This window comes from Spea bombifrons, chromosome 11 (genome assembly GCF_027358695.1).
Source record: "Spea bombifrons isolate aSpeBom1 chromosome 11, aSpeBom1.2.pri, whole genome shotgun sequence".
Lineage (NCBI taxonomy): Eukaryota > Metazoa > Chordata > Amphibia > Anura > Pelobatidae > Spea > Spea bombifrons.
Genome location: NC_071097.1, coordinates 2712315 through 2732225, shown reverse-complemented (window position 1 = coordinate 2732225; position 19911 = coordinate 2712315). Strand labels below are relative to the sequence as shown.

At 48.9% G+C, this 19911-nt stretch overlaps 1 protein-coding gene across 1 annotated transcript in view; it reads left to right on the top strand.

The window, feature by feature from the left end:
* LOC128469287 (uncharacterized) overlaps positions 1-19911 on the top strand; it is a 30112-nt gene that overhangs the window by 3240 nt on the left and 6961 nt on the right. Inside the window, exons 5-11 of the mRNA XM_053451107.1 lie at positions 317-1883; positions 5820-5829; positions 5915-7927; positions 10846-11089; positions 12645-12743; positions 13334-13393; positions 13543-14913. Coding sequence (XP_053307082.1) covers positions 317-1883; positions 5820-5829; positions 5915-7927; positions 10846-11089; positions 12645-12743; positions 13334-13393; positions 13543-14913 — 5364 coding nt within the window. The remainder of the gene's footprint in view (positions 1-316; positions 1884-5819; positions 5830-5914; positions 7928-10845; positions 11090-12644; positions 12744-13333; positions 13394-13542; positions 14914-19911) is intronic.

The following is a 19911-nucleotide window of genomic DNA, read 5'->3' as shown; positions in this document are numbered from 1 at the left end:
GTTCATTAGAGCATCGAGCGCCTTCGAGGCCCCCACCTACTCGCCCGTTTCTCCTGAACAAACCATAATCGGCCGATGGTCACGTCTTAGATTCAGGAGCCGTATGTCTATTTTTTGGGGGGGGGGGGGTTAAAAAGTGTAATTTATTGATTAACCAACAAAAAATCTGAATTAAAATATATATATTCCAACTCACCGTTATAACCCAAAATGTAAAAATATATATATATATATATATATATATTTTAGGGTTTATGCAAGGAACGTTCATCAATCAAAAAAGATACAAAAAAAAGTTTCTGTTTCCGATCCACAGACAGACACGCCCCCGAGGAACCCGCCGGGCGGAAAGAAGAAGATATTGCTACGCAGACGGAACGCACGGCTTCTTCTCCTCGTATTAAGGTGGAGCCCGCCTTGCGCCCAGATGGAACGTCCACCGACATCAAGTGGGAGCCGCCCTACGAGGAAGCGTATTCACCTATAGAGTATGTCTCTATCTGTATAAAGGAGGAGTCAACGCCGTACGATGGGAGCTGTTGGGGTGCTGACCCTCACACCCCCCCGGAAGAAACGCTTAATGCCCGTGTATCTACCGAGCTTAAGGAGGAACCTGCTTGGTCTGAGGTCTACGCTGAAGAAGAACACCGACAGATAGAGTACACATCTGTCTGTATAAAGGAGGAATACCCTTGTGAAGACCACCCTGATCTATTTACCCAGACCCACTGCCCCGAATACGGCGTCCACGTTAATATCTCCGACTCGGTCCAGAGCCGGAACGTTTGTAGAGGAATAGACCAGACACCAGAGGAGACCAGAAAACGGCCCGCTTATAAGCTGTGCGCCGGGCAGGACGTCGAGGAGAACGTCTTCCTGCCGGCCGGCGAGAGCCGCGGGTTTTCGGGCGGTCTGCTGAGGGATAAAAGGACCAATCGGGACGACAGGTCCTTCGTGTGTCCTGACTGCGGGAAAGGCTTCACGTGTAACTCCAACCTGGTCATACACCAGAGGATCCACACGGGCGAGAGGCCCTTCTCGTGCTCCGAGTGCGGCCAGTGCTTCTCCAACAAGTCCAATCTGATCACCCATCACAGGATCCACACGGGGGAGAAGCCCTTCCTGTGCTCCGAGTGCGGCAAGCGCTTCTCCAGGAAGACCGAACTGGCGTCGCACCTCAAGATTCACACGGGGGAGAAGCCGTACGCGTGCTCCGAGTGCGGCAAGGACTTCCTGAGGAGGTCGGAGCTGGTCAAACACGTGAGGGTCCACACGGGAGAGAAGCCCTTCGCGTGTCCCGAATGCGACAAGTGCTTCTCCAGCAAATCCAACCTCTCCATACACCAGAGGATCCACACGGGCGAGAAGCACTTCTCCTGCTCGGAGTGCGGGAAGTGCTTCGCCAGCAAGTCGTATCTGGTGACCCACCAAAGGACGCACACGGGCGAGAAGCCCTACCTCTGTTCCCAGTGCGGTAAGTACTACTCCAGCAGCGCCAACCTCATTACGCATCAGAAGATCCACAAAGGCGAGAAGCCGTTCTCCTGCCCCGAGTGCTTCAAGGCCTTCTCCACCAAGGCCAACCTCGCCACGCACCGGAGGACTCACTCGGGCGAGAAGCCCTTCGCGTGCCCCGAGTGCGGCAAGTGCTTCTCCAACAAGTCGGTGCTGATCATCCACCGCAGGATCCACAGCGGCACCAAGCGCTTCTCGTGTCCCGAGTGCGGCAAGTGCTTCACCGACAAGTCCAACATGGTCCAGCACCAGCGCATTCACACCGGGGAGAAGCCCTACTCGTGCCCCGAGTGCGGGAAGCTGTTCTCTTCCAAGTTGGGTTTCGTTAAACATCAGAAACTTCACGCCCGGGAAAAGCTCCATTTGGCGTAAACATAAAAAAAAAATATTTAACAAATTTGAAAATTTAAAAAAAAAAAAATTATGCATATCCGGTGCAGATAAAAAAAAAAATATTATAATTTGTCCTGATTTTGGAAATATTTTTTTTTTTTTTTTTTTTTTTTAGGTATTAGGGTTAACAATAGACTATATACATGCACTTTTTTTTTTTTATAATAAGGTTATTTGTTTTTACTCTAAATCTGTGGATCTGCACAAGAAATCTATAAGAATTTCACTCTAACCTAAAAAAAAAAAAAAAAAAAAACTGCTTTAGGGGTCAAAAAGTGTTTTTTTTTTATTTTTTTTATTTTTTTATCAGCCAACAAAAAATAGAAAAATAAAAATTACCCCAAAAAATCCCAACTGCCCATGACAGGACCTCGCAGTCAGTTTGAGAGAGAGAGAGGCAGCAATCATGAATGCCAGTGGCGTAAAAAACTCCGGATGGACGGTTTTTTTTTTTTATGTTTTTCTCAACTTATTCTGCCTATTTAAGCTAAAATATTTAAACTCGGTTTTTTAAAAATTGTACATTCTTCCATTGCATTTATTTATGATAAAAAAAACACTAAAACTAAAAATACTAAAAGTAGTTTTTTTTTTTTTTTTTTACCAGCTCAGTAAAAAGCTTAGTTAACGTTATTTAATTCTATTTATAGAGGACAGATTCAGTAGAATGACATTGTTCCGAGAGGGCAGTAGATAAGTGGAACAGCCTCCCAGCAGAGGTGGTAGAAGGTCATACAGTGAGAGGATTAAACATGCATGGGATAGACGTACGGCTCCTGAATCTAAGACGAGGCCGACGACTGGTTTGAGTCTTTACAGCAGGAGAAACGGGCGAGGGCCGAATGGGGCCGATCTGCCGGCAAATTCTGCCTTCTCTAGGTTTATGCATATCCCCAGAATAATAACCCCTGGAGCAACATTTAATTGTTGTGGCCCGAGGGGATACATTCACCCCCCTATTTTTGTTAGAATAAGTGGGGTATAGCAGTGCCTCCTCCTGACTCGCATTTATGGAGATTTGGGGCTCTTTTCTCTGTTTCCTCGCATTTTATTCCACGTTATTTCTTCATCCAGTCGTAGAGTCCTGCTGATTTATTTATGAAAATGGAACGTCTCTCAGATGCTTCTCATAAACGATATCTATGAACAAAACCTCTAGATTGTAAGCTCCTGGGAGCAGGCCGCTCCTCGCCCTTTGTTACGTGATGTGCTGCTTGTGTCGTTTGCCGTCTAATAGTCAATAAAGAGCGATATCTGTTTTCACGTTCCTCCCGCCGCTGTGTCTAACGCCTTCTTCATGTGCATGCTTCTCTCGCCCCCTCTCTCTCTCTCCATCCCCACTTTCTCTCTCTCTCTCCATCCCCTTCTCTCTCTCTCTCCATCCCCTTCTCTCTCTCTCTCGACCCCCCCCCTCTCGATCTCCCCCTCTCTTTCTCTCTCCATCCTATGGAACCGGACCGAACTGTGTTAAAGGCTGCTGTGCCAACCCAGCCCCGTCCTCTTTAGAGTTAACGGCCTGGTTAGGCAAACCGGTGACCATCTTTCTATCCGGCTCATTCACCGGTGGTGCTCCAGGAAGTCTGATTGCACAAAAAAGGTTACAGGGAAGCTGTTTTGTGGTGGTGGTGGGGGGGGGTTGCTGCCCCCAAGGGCTAGATGGCCTGGGCCAGAATGTGACACAGCAATCCGCAGTCCTGCTGTGGAGCGCTGGGATGTGACATCATATCCTGGCACTGTGACCTAAATGGGCCAGTTTGATCGATCATGTGACCGCCCACTAGCACAAGATGCCGCCAACGCTCTTGTCCATGCCCTCATCTCCCACCTGGATTATTGTAACCCTGTTTTAGCCGTGCTTTCTCTTACCCGTCTTGCCCCTCTATGATCCTCTCCTCCGATTTCTATCCTCCTACAGTCGAATTATGTTACTTATCTACCTGTTGTACAGCGCATGGAGGCGGTCGGTAGAGAGAGTAGGGAGACATTGAGGGAGAGCGTGCGCGAGAGTGTGGGAGATTTTACATTTTAAAGCACGGGGTGCTAAATAAAGAGTCGGCCCCTGGTGCCAAATACTCTACGTACTCTGTGGCAGCCAGACTTAAAGGGCGGACCGAGCATCGCCAGTCTGACCCAGCCGGTCGCCGACCATCACCGCTTGATCCTCGGCAGTTTGTGGGAAAGGGGTCTTTTAGTTATTCCTCCTCCTTTATTAGTTATGAGTGGGGTGTCAGGTACGTGTGGATGGATGAAATACTGATACCATCTCCTGATCTCCCGTGCGAAGTCCCTCTGCGCGTCGGTCAGCCTGCACCGGGTATGCGTACCTGGGAACTTATGGGCTCCGCCCCTTCTGCAATGACCCCCACTAATACAGTACATTAATTATAAAATGATGACCATTTATCAGCCAATCAGAGATTGATTTTCAATATGGTGCCAGTTTTTGCCCGGCACACCTAATTGTCACATGACACAAAAGTAGGCACTGTGGTTTGTCAATGTCGAAGTGGAGCTGCACCTTTAAGCGTACAGTTCAGCACTGGATAGTGGCTGCACCGCGCAGGTATCGACTGCGCATGTGCGGAAATTCTGCGTTGCCATAGAGACAACCGAGGACAGACCTCCACGAGGGGGTAAATGTTACTTTAAAGGCTGGAATTAACCTTAGTGGTCAGAGAGAGTAAAAAAAAACCCCGATACTTCCGAGGCTGAATTAAACGGTTTGCCCTTACCAAACATGGCCGTCGGGTGCTTCTCGCAGTGTGACCGTCAATCTTTTCCCTAATTTCTATGGTAGAGGATGCACGCATGCGTCTGATATCTGGTATGCCTATACGAACCACAAGCGATCTGCGCCTCCCGCAAGTCGCTAGTGCGCATGCGCCAAGCTGTCACGGTGCCTCGCTCGAACTACAATACCAGTGAGCCTCTGCTGCAGGGCTCGGTGACCTCACTAGCAGGCGCTTAGACCTGAAGTGTCCGAAGCGGACGGGGTGTTGTTGTCCCGGTGGTGTGACCGGCGGAGCCCCTGGCGGTGGGGCAGGCTGGGTACGTGTAGTTACACAATTATCACCTGCGGATACGGGCTACAGCGGTAACCGAGGGGCAGACTGGAGGTATACCTGCCAAGTGTCTCTCCTTATTGGGGCCAGTCCCTCTTTAGGCCCAAAATCACGTTTTCCTCCCCTGATGCCCCTCTTTTCTAGGAGCTCAGAGGGGTTGCTGGGTACGAGTGTATCACAGGGTACACAGATACCCAGTGATAGGGCACAAAGTCACATTAAAACACTGATAAAGCCCCGCCCCAGACACACCCATAACCACACCTCAAACCAAAAGTGCCCCCTTCGGCCAAAATATCCAGAGGGGGGGTGGTCGGGTGACAGGTCAGGATGCAGTAACTATACAGATATATGTGGGAACCCTAAAGATTTGCCCCCGGTCCCAGGGTTTGTACCCCAATCTCAAAGTCTGGAATGGGGGAATAATTTATTTGTGCCCCCCCCCATATATAATTTTTTTTTTTTTTTTTAAATTTAGAAGGGGGAGAAACTATTCTTCTACTCCTTCTGATCACAATGTGATCAGCAGGCTGGGCTCCATAACCCTGCATTTGCAGATAGCAATAATATCAATGGAAAGACCCCGCTGAGGCTCTTCTGTCCTCGAGTGAACTTCCTGTTGGTGTCGGCACCGGAAGAGAGTACCCGATCCCGTGATCGGGCATTCCTTGAACGACAGTCAGCAGGAATCCAGTCCGTGTAGCGGCAGGGACAACAAAGCCAGGACGTACCTGTACGTCCTAACGGGCTTCTTGCCACAAGTTTTGAGGACGTATATGTACGTCCTAAGGGGACTAACAGGGTTAAAGTATCTCTGAGTATTGGCAATGTTGTGTTTAGTTGACACAGGTACAAAAGCGTACGTAATCTTATTATTCCTATTAATTTGTGTCTAGGAGATGGAGCCCTAAGACGTAATAAACCAGAAGAGTTCCCATTCCTAGTTCACCAGGAGTAGCATCTCAAGAAAACAGGAGAGACGATCTGTGAGAAATATGGATGAAGAATCCTCTACCCGGGGTTCTGGAAATCTCACAAATAATGTTGTTTTTACCCCTTCGGAAAACGCACAACTAGAACCACCTTCTACTTGTGTGAAGGACCGGTCCAGCTCTCGTTCAGATGGAAATCTCCAAAGCAGTGGCATCGGCGCATGCGTAGAGGATACCTCCTCATCTTCGATGAAGGAGGAATCGTCCTCGCGTGACGGGAATGTCGGCGCTGCTCGCACCCCGACAGAATATGCCTTCGCTCACATTAAGGAAGAATCCTGCTCGTCGGAGGAAGGAAGTCCCACGGACACCATAGCCGTTCTTATTAAGGAGGAGTCCACCTCAAGCGAAGGTGGAAGTATCTCGGACGCGGACCTGAACGTGTTTGTTAAGATGGAGGAAGACTCATGCGATGAAGGCAGTCTCACGGACACAGACTACATATCAGTCCGCATTAAGGAGGAATCGACAGATGAAGAAGACGGTCTCGTGGATACGGGGGTGACGGAGTCCTCTCATATTGAGGAGGCCTCCGCTCCACGTAGAGGAAGAAGTCTCCAGGACACCAAGAACGGTGCGAGGGGCAAGAGGCTGAGGGTCTTCCAAACGTCAGCAAGTTCAGCCGATGAGGCGGCGCGGACCGGCGGGGCAACGTGGGGCTGTCCCGAGTGTCAGAAATGCTTTAGTAGCGGCTCGGATCTCGCGAAGCACCAACGGATTCACGCGGGCAACAAACCGTACTCCTGTTCCGAGTGCGGCAAACGCTTTCTCAATAAATCGCATTTTGTGATCCACCAGAGGAGCCACACGGGGGAGAAGCCGTTCGCGTGCTCCGTGTGCGGGAAGGGCTTCCCGAGCAAGTCAAGTCTCGTGAAACACCGCAACATTCACACGGGAGAGAGGCTGTTTTCCTGCTCCACGTGCGGGAAGAATTTCAGCCAGAAGGCCACTCTCACGTCTCACCAGAGGATCCACACGGGGGAGAAGCCCTTCTCGTGTTCCGTGTGCGGCAAGCGCTTCACCGAGAAATCGGGTCTCGTGTACCACCAGACCATCCACACGTCCGAGAAGCCGTTCTCGTGCTCTGACTGCGGGCGGTGCTTCACCACGCGCTCGCATTTCATCATCCACCAGAGGAACCACACGGGGGAGAAGCCCTTCGCGTGCTCCGCGTGCGGGAAAAGCTTCACCATGAAGTCGAGCCTGGTGAAACACGAGAGGATCCACACGGGGGAGAGGCCGTTCTCGTGTTCCGTGTGCGGGAAATCTTTCACCCAAGACGCCCATCTTATTTCGCACCAGAGGATCCACACGGAAGAGAAGCCGTTCTCGTGTTCTGAGTGCGGGAAGTGCTTCACCGGGAAGTCGGGGCTGGTCTACCATCAGCTGATCCACTCCGAGGAGAAGCCGTTCTCCTGTCCCGACTGCGGCAAGCAGTTCAACACCAAGTCGCAGTTTGTCGCCCATCAGAGGATCCATACGGGGGAGAAGCCGTTCTCGTGTTCTCTGTGCGGGAAGTCCTTCCCGATTAAATCAAGCCTTGTCAAGCACCAGAGGGTTCATTCCGGGGAGAAGCCCTTCTCATGCCTCGAATGCGGCAAGTGCTTCACGTTCAAGTCGAGTCTCGTCACGCATCAGAGCGTTCACACGGGAGAGAAGCCGTTCTCGTGTTCCGAGTGCGGCAAGCGCTTTTACACCAAGTCGCACTTCTTAAGGCATCAAAGCGTGCACACGGGGGACAAGCGTTACCCATGCGCGGAATGCGGCAAGGGCTTCACCGATAAGTCGGGTCTCGTCTACCATCAGAGGATCCACACGGGGGAGAAGCCGTTCTCGTGCTCTGAGTGCGGAAATAGTTTCGCGGCGAAATCGAGTCTCGTGGCGCATCAGGCGGTTCATGCGAGGGAAAAGAGATACCTAGACGCCAAGTTACAGCACCCGAGTCCAGATGACCTAAAAGCTGCGGCTAACTGACACGTCGGGGGGCTTTAGACTCTCTTGGTGTCTGAAACGTAGATCTAGTGGTTTATACGCTAGACAAACCCGTTTTCTCGTTAACGCACCAAAGTCTTGTTGAAATATTGCAACTTGTGTCAAGTTGTGGGTCATGCAAACCACCGGTGATCTTCTGCTGGAGGACTAGCTTGGCCGGGCCCTATATAATGTATAGTAAAATCAGCAAGATCCCTTGAAAGTCTCCTTAACACATTAAATGATGAATCTTCCAGGGCCAGCTCAGCCCTTCACGCTAGAGGAGCGTCGGCCCTTCGTAATGAATAGTGAAATGAAAGAGTTAAAACCACAACCCCCTTTGTATACAGCGCTGCGAAGAGGTACCGTATTTGCTTGATTATAAGACAAGGTTCTTATCCCTCGTCTTATATTCAAGGTCATCTTCTAATCAGAAGTCAAATAGAGGTCTGATTACAAGACTAAGATCCAGATCCCCCGCAGCACAGCAGGGGACCCGGATCCTCCTCTCCAGCAGGCGGTGGAGGTCTGTGCGATGCGCACAGGCAACCTCCGCTGCTGCCGGGGCTTCCTCTGGGGCTTCTATGACAAAGAGCTGGCGTCACATGACCTTCCTGTGCTCATTCATAGAAGTGCCGGTAGCAGTGGAGGTTGTCTGCGCGCATCGGACAGACCAACACCGGCTGCCCCACTTCAGGAATCTGATGTCTAGGGAAGCACTGGCAGGTCGGGGGAGGGTAAGATTGGCATATGGGAGGGGGGTATAAGGGCTTTCTGGTAGAGTGGTATATAGGGGGTTAAAAGGAATATCAGGGAGGCAGAGTGGCATATAGTGGGTTAAAAGGAATATCAGGGAGGCAGAGTGGCATACAGGGGGTTAAAAGGAATATCAGAGTGGCATATAGGGGGTATATAAGGCATATCGTGGAGAGTGGCAAATAGGGGGTTAAAGGGCATATCGGGCAGAGTGGCGTATTAGGGAGGCAGAGTGGCATATAAGGCACAACTGGGGGGTCAGATGTTCATAACTGGGGGCCAGGTTGGAAAATAAAAGGAAATAAAAACAAAAACATTTTTCTCAATGATAGAAATCAAATTTTTAAAAAAATAGTTTAGATGAATTAACATTTACTGGTAAAACTTTTTTCCTATAGGGTCGTCTTATATTCAGGCTTTTTCTTTTTTCCCCTAAATTAATATTCAGATTTTGGGGGGTCTTATAATCAGGGTCGTCTTATAGTCGAGCAATTACGGTATTTGCCTCCTTTCCCGATTTCTCGGCCAAAGGCGCATGAGCAAAGTCCACCTCGGAACGACTCGGAAGAATGAAGGTTTTGAAGGCCAACTCAAAAGTCCTGACCTGAACCTGGTTGGGATTCTGCGACATGACCTTAAGTGGCCTTTTAACCCCTTCAGGACAATGGGCGGTCCCTAAACCCATTGAAAACAATGCATTTTGAGCCCGCACACGTACGGGCTGTTGTCATTAAGGGGTTAACACTCGAAACCCTCCGCAGGGAGACATTCACAAACGTTTCTCTGCAGTTGTTGCCTCTAAGGGTGACACAACCAGTTATTAGGTCGGGGGGGGGGCAATTACTTTACCTTCAATAAATGTAACGACCATTTAAAAGTAATAGTTCTGGCTAATGGTGGTGCACAACGTGGAAATGGTTAACCATGTATATACTGTATATTAAAGCGTTTGTTAAAACAATCTTTTAGGTTTCTGTTTCCGGAAGCGTGGCCAACCGTAGGGGGAGAGCAGGACTTTGAACGGTGGGAATGGAAGAAAGAACCGCGTAATGGCGATGCTTACATGTACTGCTGGGGCTTTGCCGTCTCTTGATGAATTACTGAATGACTTGGCCCGGCAGAATCTCCCGTCAGACCGGAATGGAGATATCTACCAGTCGGACATCATTTCAGAAGCTAGTTATCCCTTTCAGTCCCCTATGGACGTACCGGTACGTCCATAAAACGCATCCCAAGAAACCCCTATGGACGTATCGGTACGTCGTGCCCTTCTTGCAGCGGCAGGGACACATCCCTGTCGCTACACAGGAGATCAGGCTACGTGGCTAGGCGCGCTGTTCCATAGTGTAAATGGGCCGGTTGGGGAGGTGGGCACCAGAACATTAGCTGATCTGCCGGCAAAATCCATGTAAGAGGAGAGGAGAGGGAACTTTGGTTGCATCGTGGGAATAAACCAGTAAGATGGTTGAAGTGTAATTAGCACCTACCTTTACTTTTCTCCAGAATCCCCCTCCATGCTGTGAATGCTCAGTAACTTTGAGACACAGATTCTTCCCAAAAGAGTTGAATAAGCAGATTTTATTGCTCGTGCACACGAGGGAGAGTCATCAGCCAGACTACTCTCTCTCCATGAAAACAACACGTGTCTTATATACCTTTACAAACAAGACAGCTACGTGCTAAGATCTGTCTGTGTAGCAAGTGTCCTGAAATATACAGAAAGATACAGAAATCCATTCATCCTATTATGGTCAGTTTATGGCAAAGACCATGTTTGCAGCTGAGATGATCAATCACTTCTGACCCCCCTCATTGTGGTCCTTGAATAGACTCGGTCAGTTTCTTTTAACTTACTTGGAGCAAGAAATAGCCAACCACCTGTCCACTCTTAACCTTTCATTGCACATAGAGTCACACAGAAAAGGACACTCAGGGTTAACATAAAAATATCTGCTGAGAAGCTGAAGGCACATATTCAATATTCACAATGCATTCTCCAAATTGACAACACACATTTTTATAGGGGCCACACGGTGCATTAAAGTGCATATAATGGTTGCTATGGCCCTTTTAATGGAGGCATGATGGTGATTTAACATTCTCTTACCCATGGGGCGTAGGGGTTGGTGATTCTCCATCATGATGTCCTTGTAAAGCTCCTTGTGCACCTCTATGAACCCCCACTCCTCCATGGAAAAACAGACGGTGACATCATCACACCTCACAGGAACCTGGAACACAGCGACAGGGTTACCAAAGAAGACCTCATGGTCCTCGCCATCCTCACCTCTCCGGTCAGCAGCTGGATGATCTTGTTGGTCAGGTCCAGGATCTTCTGCTCGCTGTCTCTCCCGCTCGTGCTACTGAAGAACTCTTTCTCCACGCTGGGACTCGTGCGTCGTGTGACGCTTCCTTACAAGTCTATCCTGTCAACGACTACTGTTTATTTGGCATAATAAGCGAGATGAGATAAAAGTGATCTTTATGCCTCTAGGAGCCGTATGCCGATCCCATGCATATTTAAATAATCCTCACTTTATTAGCCTCTAACACTTCTGCTGGGAGGCTGTTCCATATAGACACAGAACTCGGGCGAATGTAATGTGTATTGACCTGTGACTTTGGAACCACAGTTTGGACTTTCCATCTTGTTTCCATGGTGATAACATTGCAACACCTTTCCCAGGAATAACTGTTCACCTATGCATATGCTAGCCAACTGCATAGCACAACGTACAGCTGAAATGTTTATCCCAGGAAATGCTGTACCACACGACAGTCTTGAAGGGTCTGGGGCGATATTTCCCATGTCACTAAATAGTTAAAGGCTTTCTTTCATTCAATGTCAGATATTAGCTTTCAATACATAACAACAGTTGCTAAGCAACGCTCACACGCTTTCCTGCTTTCAACGTGCACCCGTTTCACTCAATACCCTGTAACTAAGCGCACCGGAAATGAGATCACTGGACTAGCCGCGGGCGCAGAGCATCACGGGACACGTAGTTCCTCCTGGCCTCCCGTGTAGCGCATACTTCGAACGGCGCATGCGCCTTGTTAGTGCTGGGACGGAGGGGCGTGGCTTCTCGGTCTGCATCAGGGGGGAAAGTGGCTTGTCGGCCATGGCTGATTAACCTAAATTTTGGATTATTTGCCCTAAAAGCGTTTCTGTGGGAAAGTGAGTACTGAGGCTCTGGGAGGGGGGTGGGAAGGCAGATATGTTGTGGGCGGGGGGGCAATAGGGGTGCTTTGCCCTCCTGGGGAGAAGCTGGGGGTCTGCTAAGTGGGTACTTTATGAGTTTGATATCTATATACCCCCCCCCAAGTAAAAAGCCAGTGGGTCATGTGAGGGGCAATATTTTTTTATGTGGGGCAGTTACTGTTAAAACGTCCATGTTAATTACTCCATATTTAGTTTTTTTGCCCCATCGTTGCGCTTTCTAAACGTGGCCTGTAAAGGACGATGCGTTATAAGTTACTTTATGAGTCATTTATTGCGCCTTCGTTTAAACACTGAATAAAAATGACTTATTTGAGGTAGAAGCTGCAGCTTCCCCGTCCTCGCCACCGATTGGCTGCTTGACGAGACTCCGTAACGCCGCGTTCGCCAGGCCGGCGCTAGATCTGATTGGCTGTAAGGATATCTCGTGCCAGGTGGTGTGTTCAGCCTGCACAGGAAATAGCCCCTGGGGGCAAATGGGTATGGGGGTTCTGCAAAGGGGGCATCATGTTAATTATAATGGCTGGGCTGCCCCTTAAGGTTGTCTCCGCCCCTTTTTGTTGCCCCGTAGACGTTCTTCGCTATGTTTTTTTAGTGATGGAGCCGTGAATTTATCCGCAGTGAGTCACATCACTCATCTCACTCCGGGGTGACACCAACAGAAAGAGGGGGAAAACAGCCCCTCAAATGCCCCCCTCGATTAAGTGATTTAATGTTCCGTTTAATGTGTTTTAGGCGTTTCCTGTGAAGGATCCGCCCCCCCGGGGACCGTCTGCTCGCCCGCATCTCTTTCGAGTGGATGCAGCGTCTCCCTTTGGAGCTCCGTTATAGAAGGTGTGTTGGAAGTAGAGCTGGGGAGGGGTGTAAGTGGTCAGTGGCACGATCGGTACGGAGTCACCTCGTATGTGTAGCGTCGGGGGGGTTTGTGTTACCTCTGAGGTGACCTGCCTGATCTTGTTATAGCCGGCGGTGTGGATTCACTGCTTCTTCTACACAACTGATGTCTACCACGGCCGCTAACGTTACCCTAGGTGATGCCCCCCTGACGCTGGGAACTGACGCAAACCTGCAATGACCAACAATTTTGTTATTTAAAGTCACAATCGGTGTTCAATCAACACTGAGGAAGAGAGAGAGAGGCCGCTCCTGTGGGTAAGTGGTGTAAGGTGGCATAGGCAGAAGGTTTGGGGTCAACAAGTGTGTGTGTGTGGGGGGCAGAGTGGCAAGCTGTAGGGCTGATGTGCGTAACTGGGGGGGCAGATAAAAGTCAATCATGGTTGTTATTAAATATGAAAAAAAAAAGTTTACACGTGAATTAATCTTTGCTAATAAAACTTTTTCCCTATAGGGTAGGCTTATATTCAGGGGGGTCATCTTATAATCGAGCAAATACGGTACATAAAGTCACCGTCTTTTATTTCCAGAAGGACGACGACTAGAAGGACCTCTGAAGATGGAGAACGTGCAGACTCTCCTCTCACTAGGTAGGTGGCGCTGCGTTCAGTGGCTCGTTATATGTTAATTTATATATTAATCCTTGAGCTTCTCCTTGATTGGTTGAAGTCAGGATTGTTGGTCCGCAGAGGGCCCTCTGGAATACGGTTAATTAATGACTTTGACGATCGCGTTCCAGACCTTTCATCGATACGTTTTGGTCCAACAGATGGCCCTGTGGTCAGGAGGAGTCCGGAAGGGTTGGAGGCAGCAGACCGCGGCAGCTGTACGCGAGACGAGCCGTCGGAGGTAGAACGCGATTCAGAATATCTCTCCGTTCGTATTAAGGAGGAATCGGACGCACGTGCACTCACTGAATCTACTCGGTCTGTCCGGGTCAAGGAGGAGCCCGGAGATGACAACGCTACAGACGTTGCTAATGGCACACGGATAGAATGCGCGTGTCCAATTAAGGAGGAGGAGGAGGATGGAAATGTTGCTGACGTCGGCGCCTACGCACCCACAGAACGTGCGCGGTCGCAATATATATCAGTCTGCGTCAAGGAGGAGCCCGGCGGCCATGAAGGTGCTACAGACGCCGCCGATTGTGCGAAGGGAGGTGGCATCCGAATAGGATGTGTGTATTCAATCAAGGAGGAGGACGATGGAAGTCTTGGCGACGTCGGCGCCTACGCGCCCGCAGAACGTACGCGGTCAGGATATACGTCGGCCCGTGTGAAGGAGGAGCCCAGCGGAGAATGTGAGAGCGCTATTAAGGGGGAGGAGCTTGCCTTGTGTGAAGACGCTTGCGCGCCCGTGGGACACACGCCGTCGGCGCGCTCCTCCGATTGTAAGGAGGAACCCGTCTTCTGTAACGGAGCCTTCGAGGGCACTGGCGTTGCGGGTTTGGTGGTCGGCAACAAACCAGATGTCCCTCAACGGCCGGCGGCCAACAAGGAGAAGAAGCTGGCCTGTCCTGTCTGCGGCAAAGCGTTCGCCTTCGGAGCGGACCTCCGCATTCACGAGCGCATTCACACGGGGAAGAAGCCCTTCGGCTGCTCCGACTGCGGGAAGTGCTTCACCCAGAAGTCCAACCTCGCCCAGCATCGGATGATCCACACGGGGGAGAAGCCCTTCTCGTGCCCCGAGTGCGGCAAGCGCTTCTCCCGCCAGTGGTATCTCGTCACGCACCAGCAGACTCACGCGGGGGAGAAGCCCTTCTCCTGCTCCGAGTGCGGGAAGCGCTTCACCCTCAACTCGCAGCTCGTCCGCCACCGGAAGATACACACCGGCGAGAGCCTGTACCCGTGTGTCGTGTGCGGGAGGACCTTCACTAGGAGGTCCATCCTCCTCGGGCACCTGCGCATGCACCGGGGGGAGAAGCCCTTCCTGTGCGAAGAGTGCGGCAAGAGCTTCACCCGCAAAACCAACCTCACCAAACACGAGTTCACCCACCAAAAGGAAAAGTCGTACATCTGCGCCGAGTGCGGGAAGTCTTTCGTCCGGTTCGGGCAGCTCGTCAAGCATCAGCAGGCGCATGCGCAAAACAAGCTGGGGGCTACGGGCCAGTGATGAGCCGGAATCCCCAGGAGGGGAAAAGTCTCCCCGGGATTAGCCCCCCCCCCACATGAATTATTAAAGAGGGTCGAGGCCCCCCCCATCGCCCCCCCGGCAGGAGAGGGTGCCAAACCATGTGCAATAATCCGCCTGTCCCGATTTCGGTTGCTTTTGTGTTCCATCTCGATGACCTGGTTGTCCTTAATAAATAAGTGCTTGGAACCTTTTTATCAGGGTTGGTGTGTACTGCTGGAGTGGCGTGCAGCTTGATCTGGCGCCCAGGAAGTGGATATGATGTCACTTCCTGTGCTCAGCCAGACACAGCATACGGGGATAGAATGTGAGATCATCCTGCATCCTAGCGGCGGATATTACCTGCGCCCACCAGCTTAAAAAAAAAAAAGGACCTGGGCCCCCTAGAGTGGTAGTTGTGGCCCCTGCAACCACGAATGTTAGGCCCTGGAGCCTGATGCGTCTATATGCTCGGTTTTTCCGGGACCTTGTTTCTTTGACACAGGAAATTTAAGTCATTTTAAAAATATGATGTCATCAGTGATGTCATTTTACAACTGCTTAGCCTGGTTATTATTTGTTTATGGTTTCATATAGCGCCATCATATTCCGCAGCGCTCTACAATGGGTTAATCTTCTTTTGTGGGTAATAAGTTTTCGAAAGGGTGGCAATCCCCCCAAAATTCTGGTAATAAGGGAAGGGGGGGGCAAACATATTGTTAATGCTCCAGGTTGCTAATGGCGGTGACGCAGCCTACGCAGCCAATCAGCTGCAAGAAACTAAATCCTTTCATAAAGGATAAAGTAAGGTTTGCTGAATAGTTTCATTAAGGGTTAAAAACCAAGGCTACTGTCACTTTAAGACTGCAGAGCATCGCTCCATTATGAATGCAGAGCACTTCCTGTGTTATTACAAGGCGTCATTTCTAGACAAATACCCCCTCTGGGGGCAAAATAAAAATAATGCCCCATCTGCCCGATAATCAATGCACATTTTATTTGTATTTAACCCCTTGATGACAATTGCCGGTCCGGGCACGTCACCGAAAATCAAGTCGATAACGACAATTGACGTGCCAGGACCGGCACGTCTTTAAACGGGTGCAGAAAGCGAACTATTTTCGCTTTCTGCACCGAAACGGCGTTGCTGTAATGCCTCGACCTCGCCATCTCTGGCCCCTCCCTGGGGCGTCAACATCCGCCATACTTTGTATGGCGGCGGATGTCCGTTTTAAAAGCGTTTAGGAGGCGATCAACGATCGCCTCTTAAACTTAAATGGTGTCGCTGGAATGCCTCGATCAGGAGGCATCCAGCGACACCAAACACTTACCTTGGGATGGACTGTGACCGCTCCGGAGAGCGGTCACAGCCGCCGCTGCAGGTGATCTTCGCCATCAGCAAGATGGCGGCCGCCCTGTAAAAAAACAGTAAAGACTAAAAAGTTCGCTAGACGGTCTCCAGACCCTCTAGAGAACTCTGGCTCCACTTGCAGGTTGAATACAGGTACTGCATTCAACCATGCAAGTCAATGGAGCTCAGCTTTCTAATCACAGTGTGATTAGTAAACATAAATTAAAAATAAAATTAATAATCATTAGAAAAAAATAGTAAAAAACCAGTAAAATGTAAAAATAATTTCCCACTGATGTCGCTATCAGGGGAACCTTCAAGTTGAAATTTAAAAAAAAAAAATGTAAAAAAAGGCAAAAAAAAAATATATATATAAAAAATATATTTTTGTGAGCAAGTCCTAAAATTAGCATATTAGCTTAAAACAATTCTCGCATGGAAAGAGTTAAAATACTGGCATATTAAATGCCCATGGGGTGTCTACTTTTAAAAAATGTATGATTTGATGGGGTAAATTGAATTGGCCGGGTTCAATAATGTCCCAAATAACACGGGGGGAAGGATGGCCACACATCTAATTTCCAATTAAAAAAAAATGCACACGTACCAAATGTGGCCTTTTAGTTCCCCCAAAAAATGACAAACCCATGCATGTGGGGTATCACTGTACTCAGGAGATGTTGCTGAACACATATTGGGGTGTCGTGTGACAGCGGCATATACCAGGAGCTGTAAATTCATACATAAAGTAGGTGTGTGTGGGAAAAATACACACACAAAAATACTAGTGCAAACTTTGAAAAAATGCTGGTGCTAAAATGTGTGCATGCAAAGAGTTAAAATACCAGCATTTAAAATACCCTGTGGTGTGTAGTTTTCAAAAATATATGGGTTTATTGGGCACACACTGCATTGGCCAGGCTCAAAGATGTACCAAATAGGGCATGGGCAGTGGATGCCCAAATGCCAAAGTTCAACATTGAAAAATGTGCATGCCCCAAATGTGGCCCTTTTGCCCCCAAACAGCCAGGCAAAATCATTCATGTGGGGTATCGCTGCGCTCAGGAGATGTTGCTGAACACATATTGGGGTGTTTTGTGATAGTGACATATACCAGAACCTGTTTATTCATACCTGAAGTAAAATGTGTGTGACAAAACAAATGCAAAAAAATTACTACCATAAAGTTTGACATAGGCTGCTGGTAGAATAAGTGCATGGAAAGAGTTAAAATACCAGCATTTGGAATACCCTGGGCTGTCTAGTTTTCAAAAATATATGACTTGATGGGGTAAATCATCATTGGCCGGCTTCAAAGATACCCGAAATGGCACATGGGGGAAGAATGACCAGATTTGGGAAAAATGGCTTTGAAATAGCAAAACGCTACCTGTACTTATTGCCCCATAATGTGTAGAAAAAAGCAAAAAAACATAAAAACATTGGGTATTTCTAAACTCAGGACGAATAGTAGAATCTATTTAGCAGGTTTTTTTATTACCTTTTATAGATGAGTAAAAGATTTTTCAACTAAAAGTTAGAAACAGTCATTTTTTTCTAAATTTTTCACCATAGTTTATACTTTTTTTAATAGTAAATAATATGATACAATCAAAACAAAAAATGTCATCTAAAGAAAGCCCTTCTTGTCCTGAAAAAAAACAATATCTAATGTGTGTGGGTTCAGTAAATGGGAAAGAAGAAAATTACAGCTAAACACGAGCAGCGCAGAAATGTTAAACCGGCCATTGTCACGAAGGGTACAAAAAGTAAAATCAGCCTTTGTCACGAAGGGGTTAAACAGGTAAACTCGTTATGGAAACTGATACGCCGGGTTTACGTCACTAGTCATCGCCGGATAGAACGAAGTTGATTGAGCATGCGCAGGAACCACCGAGCGGCTGCTGCGCGTCGCACCTGTTACCATAGAGATAGGGGTGTGACTGTGGGGTCAAGTAGAGGAAGGGCTAGGCGGACATATTTGAACAGGGCAATCCTGCCGTGTATCCACTCCAGCAGGCTTTACGTCATTACCGGTAGATAAGCGACCACGAGTTGACGTGCTGCGTCCCTGTTACCATAGAGAGAGGTTTGTGATAGAGCTGTCGGTTGGGGAAGGGCTCAACAGCCATGTTTGATTTGGGCAATCCTTACCGTTATCCCTCAGGAGCCTTGATGGAGCCTTGACAGCTAACGATGTTTCAAGGTATGATAAATTATATTTAATTAGGGTAATTTGCACAGGTTTCTGCACCTTATTACCTTTGAAGAACTCTTTCTCCATGATGCTTGGTGAAGGTGGGGGGTCCCCCAAGGCAATTTTCAGCCCAGGGCCCTTTGATTTCTAATTACGCCCCTGTCAACGACTACTGTTTATTTGGCATAATAAGCGAGACGAGATAAAAGTGATCTTTATGCCTCTAGGAGCCGTATGCCGATCCCATGCATGTTTAAATAATCCTCACTTTATTAGCATCTACCACTTCTGCCGGGAGGCTGTTCCATGTAGACACAGAACTCGGGCGAATGTAATGTGTATTGACCTGTGACTTTGGAACCACAGTTTGGACTTTCCATCTTGTGTGATAACATCGCAACACCTTTCCCAGGAATAACTGTTCACCTATGCATATGCTAGCCAACTGCATAGCACAACGTACAGCTGAAATGTTTATCTCAGGAAATGCTGTACCACACGACAGTCTTGAAGGGGCTGGGGCGATATTTCCCATGTCACTAAATCGTGTAATAAGGAGGGCTTTCTTTCATTTAATATCAGATATTATCTTTCGATACATAACGGTTGCTAAGCAACGCTCACACGCTTTCCTGCTTTCAACGTGCACCCGTTTCACTCAATACCCTGTAACTAAGCGCACCGGAAATGAGATCACTGGACTAGCCGCGGGCGCAGAGCATCACGGGGCACGTAGTTCCTCCTGGCCTCCCGTGTAGCGCATTCTTCGAACGGCGCATGCGCCTTGTTACCGCTGGGACGGAGGGGCGTGGCTTCTCGGTCTGCATCAGAGGGGAAAGTGGCTCTTCGGCCATGGCTGATTAACCTAAATTTTGGATTATTTGCCCTAAAAGCGTTTCTGTGGGAAAGTGAGTACTGAGGCTCTGGGAGGGGGGTAGGAAGGCGGATATGTTGTGGGCGGGGGGGGCAATAGGGGTGCTTTGCCCTCCTGGGGAGAAGCTGGGGGTCTGCTAGGTGGGTACTTTATGAGTTTGATATATACCGTATATATATACACCCCCCCCCCCAGTAAAAAGCCAGTGGGTTACGTGAGGGGCAATATTTTTTTTTTTATGTGGCGCAGTCACTGTTAAAACGGATCAAATGTCCATGTTAATTACTCCATATTTAGTTTTTTGCCCCATCGTAGCGCTTTCTAAACGTGGCCTGTAAAGGACGATGCGTTATAAGTTACTTTATGAGTCATTTATTGCGCCTTCGTTTAATCACTGAATAAAAATGACTTACTTGAGGTAGAAGCTGCAGCTTCCTCGTCCTCACCACCGATTGGCTGCTTGAAGAGACTCTGTAACGCCGCGTTCGCCGGGCCGGCGCTAGATCTGATTGGCGGAAAGGATATCGCGCGCCGGGGGATGTGTTCAGCCTGCACAGAAAATAGCCCCTGGGGTTAG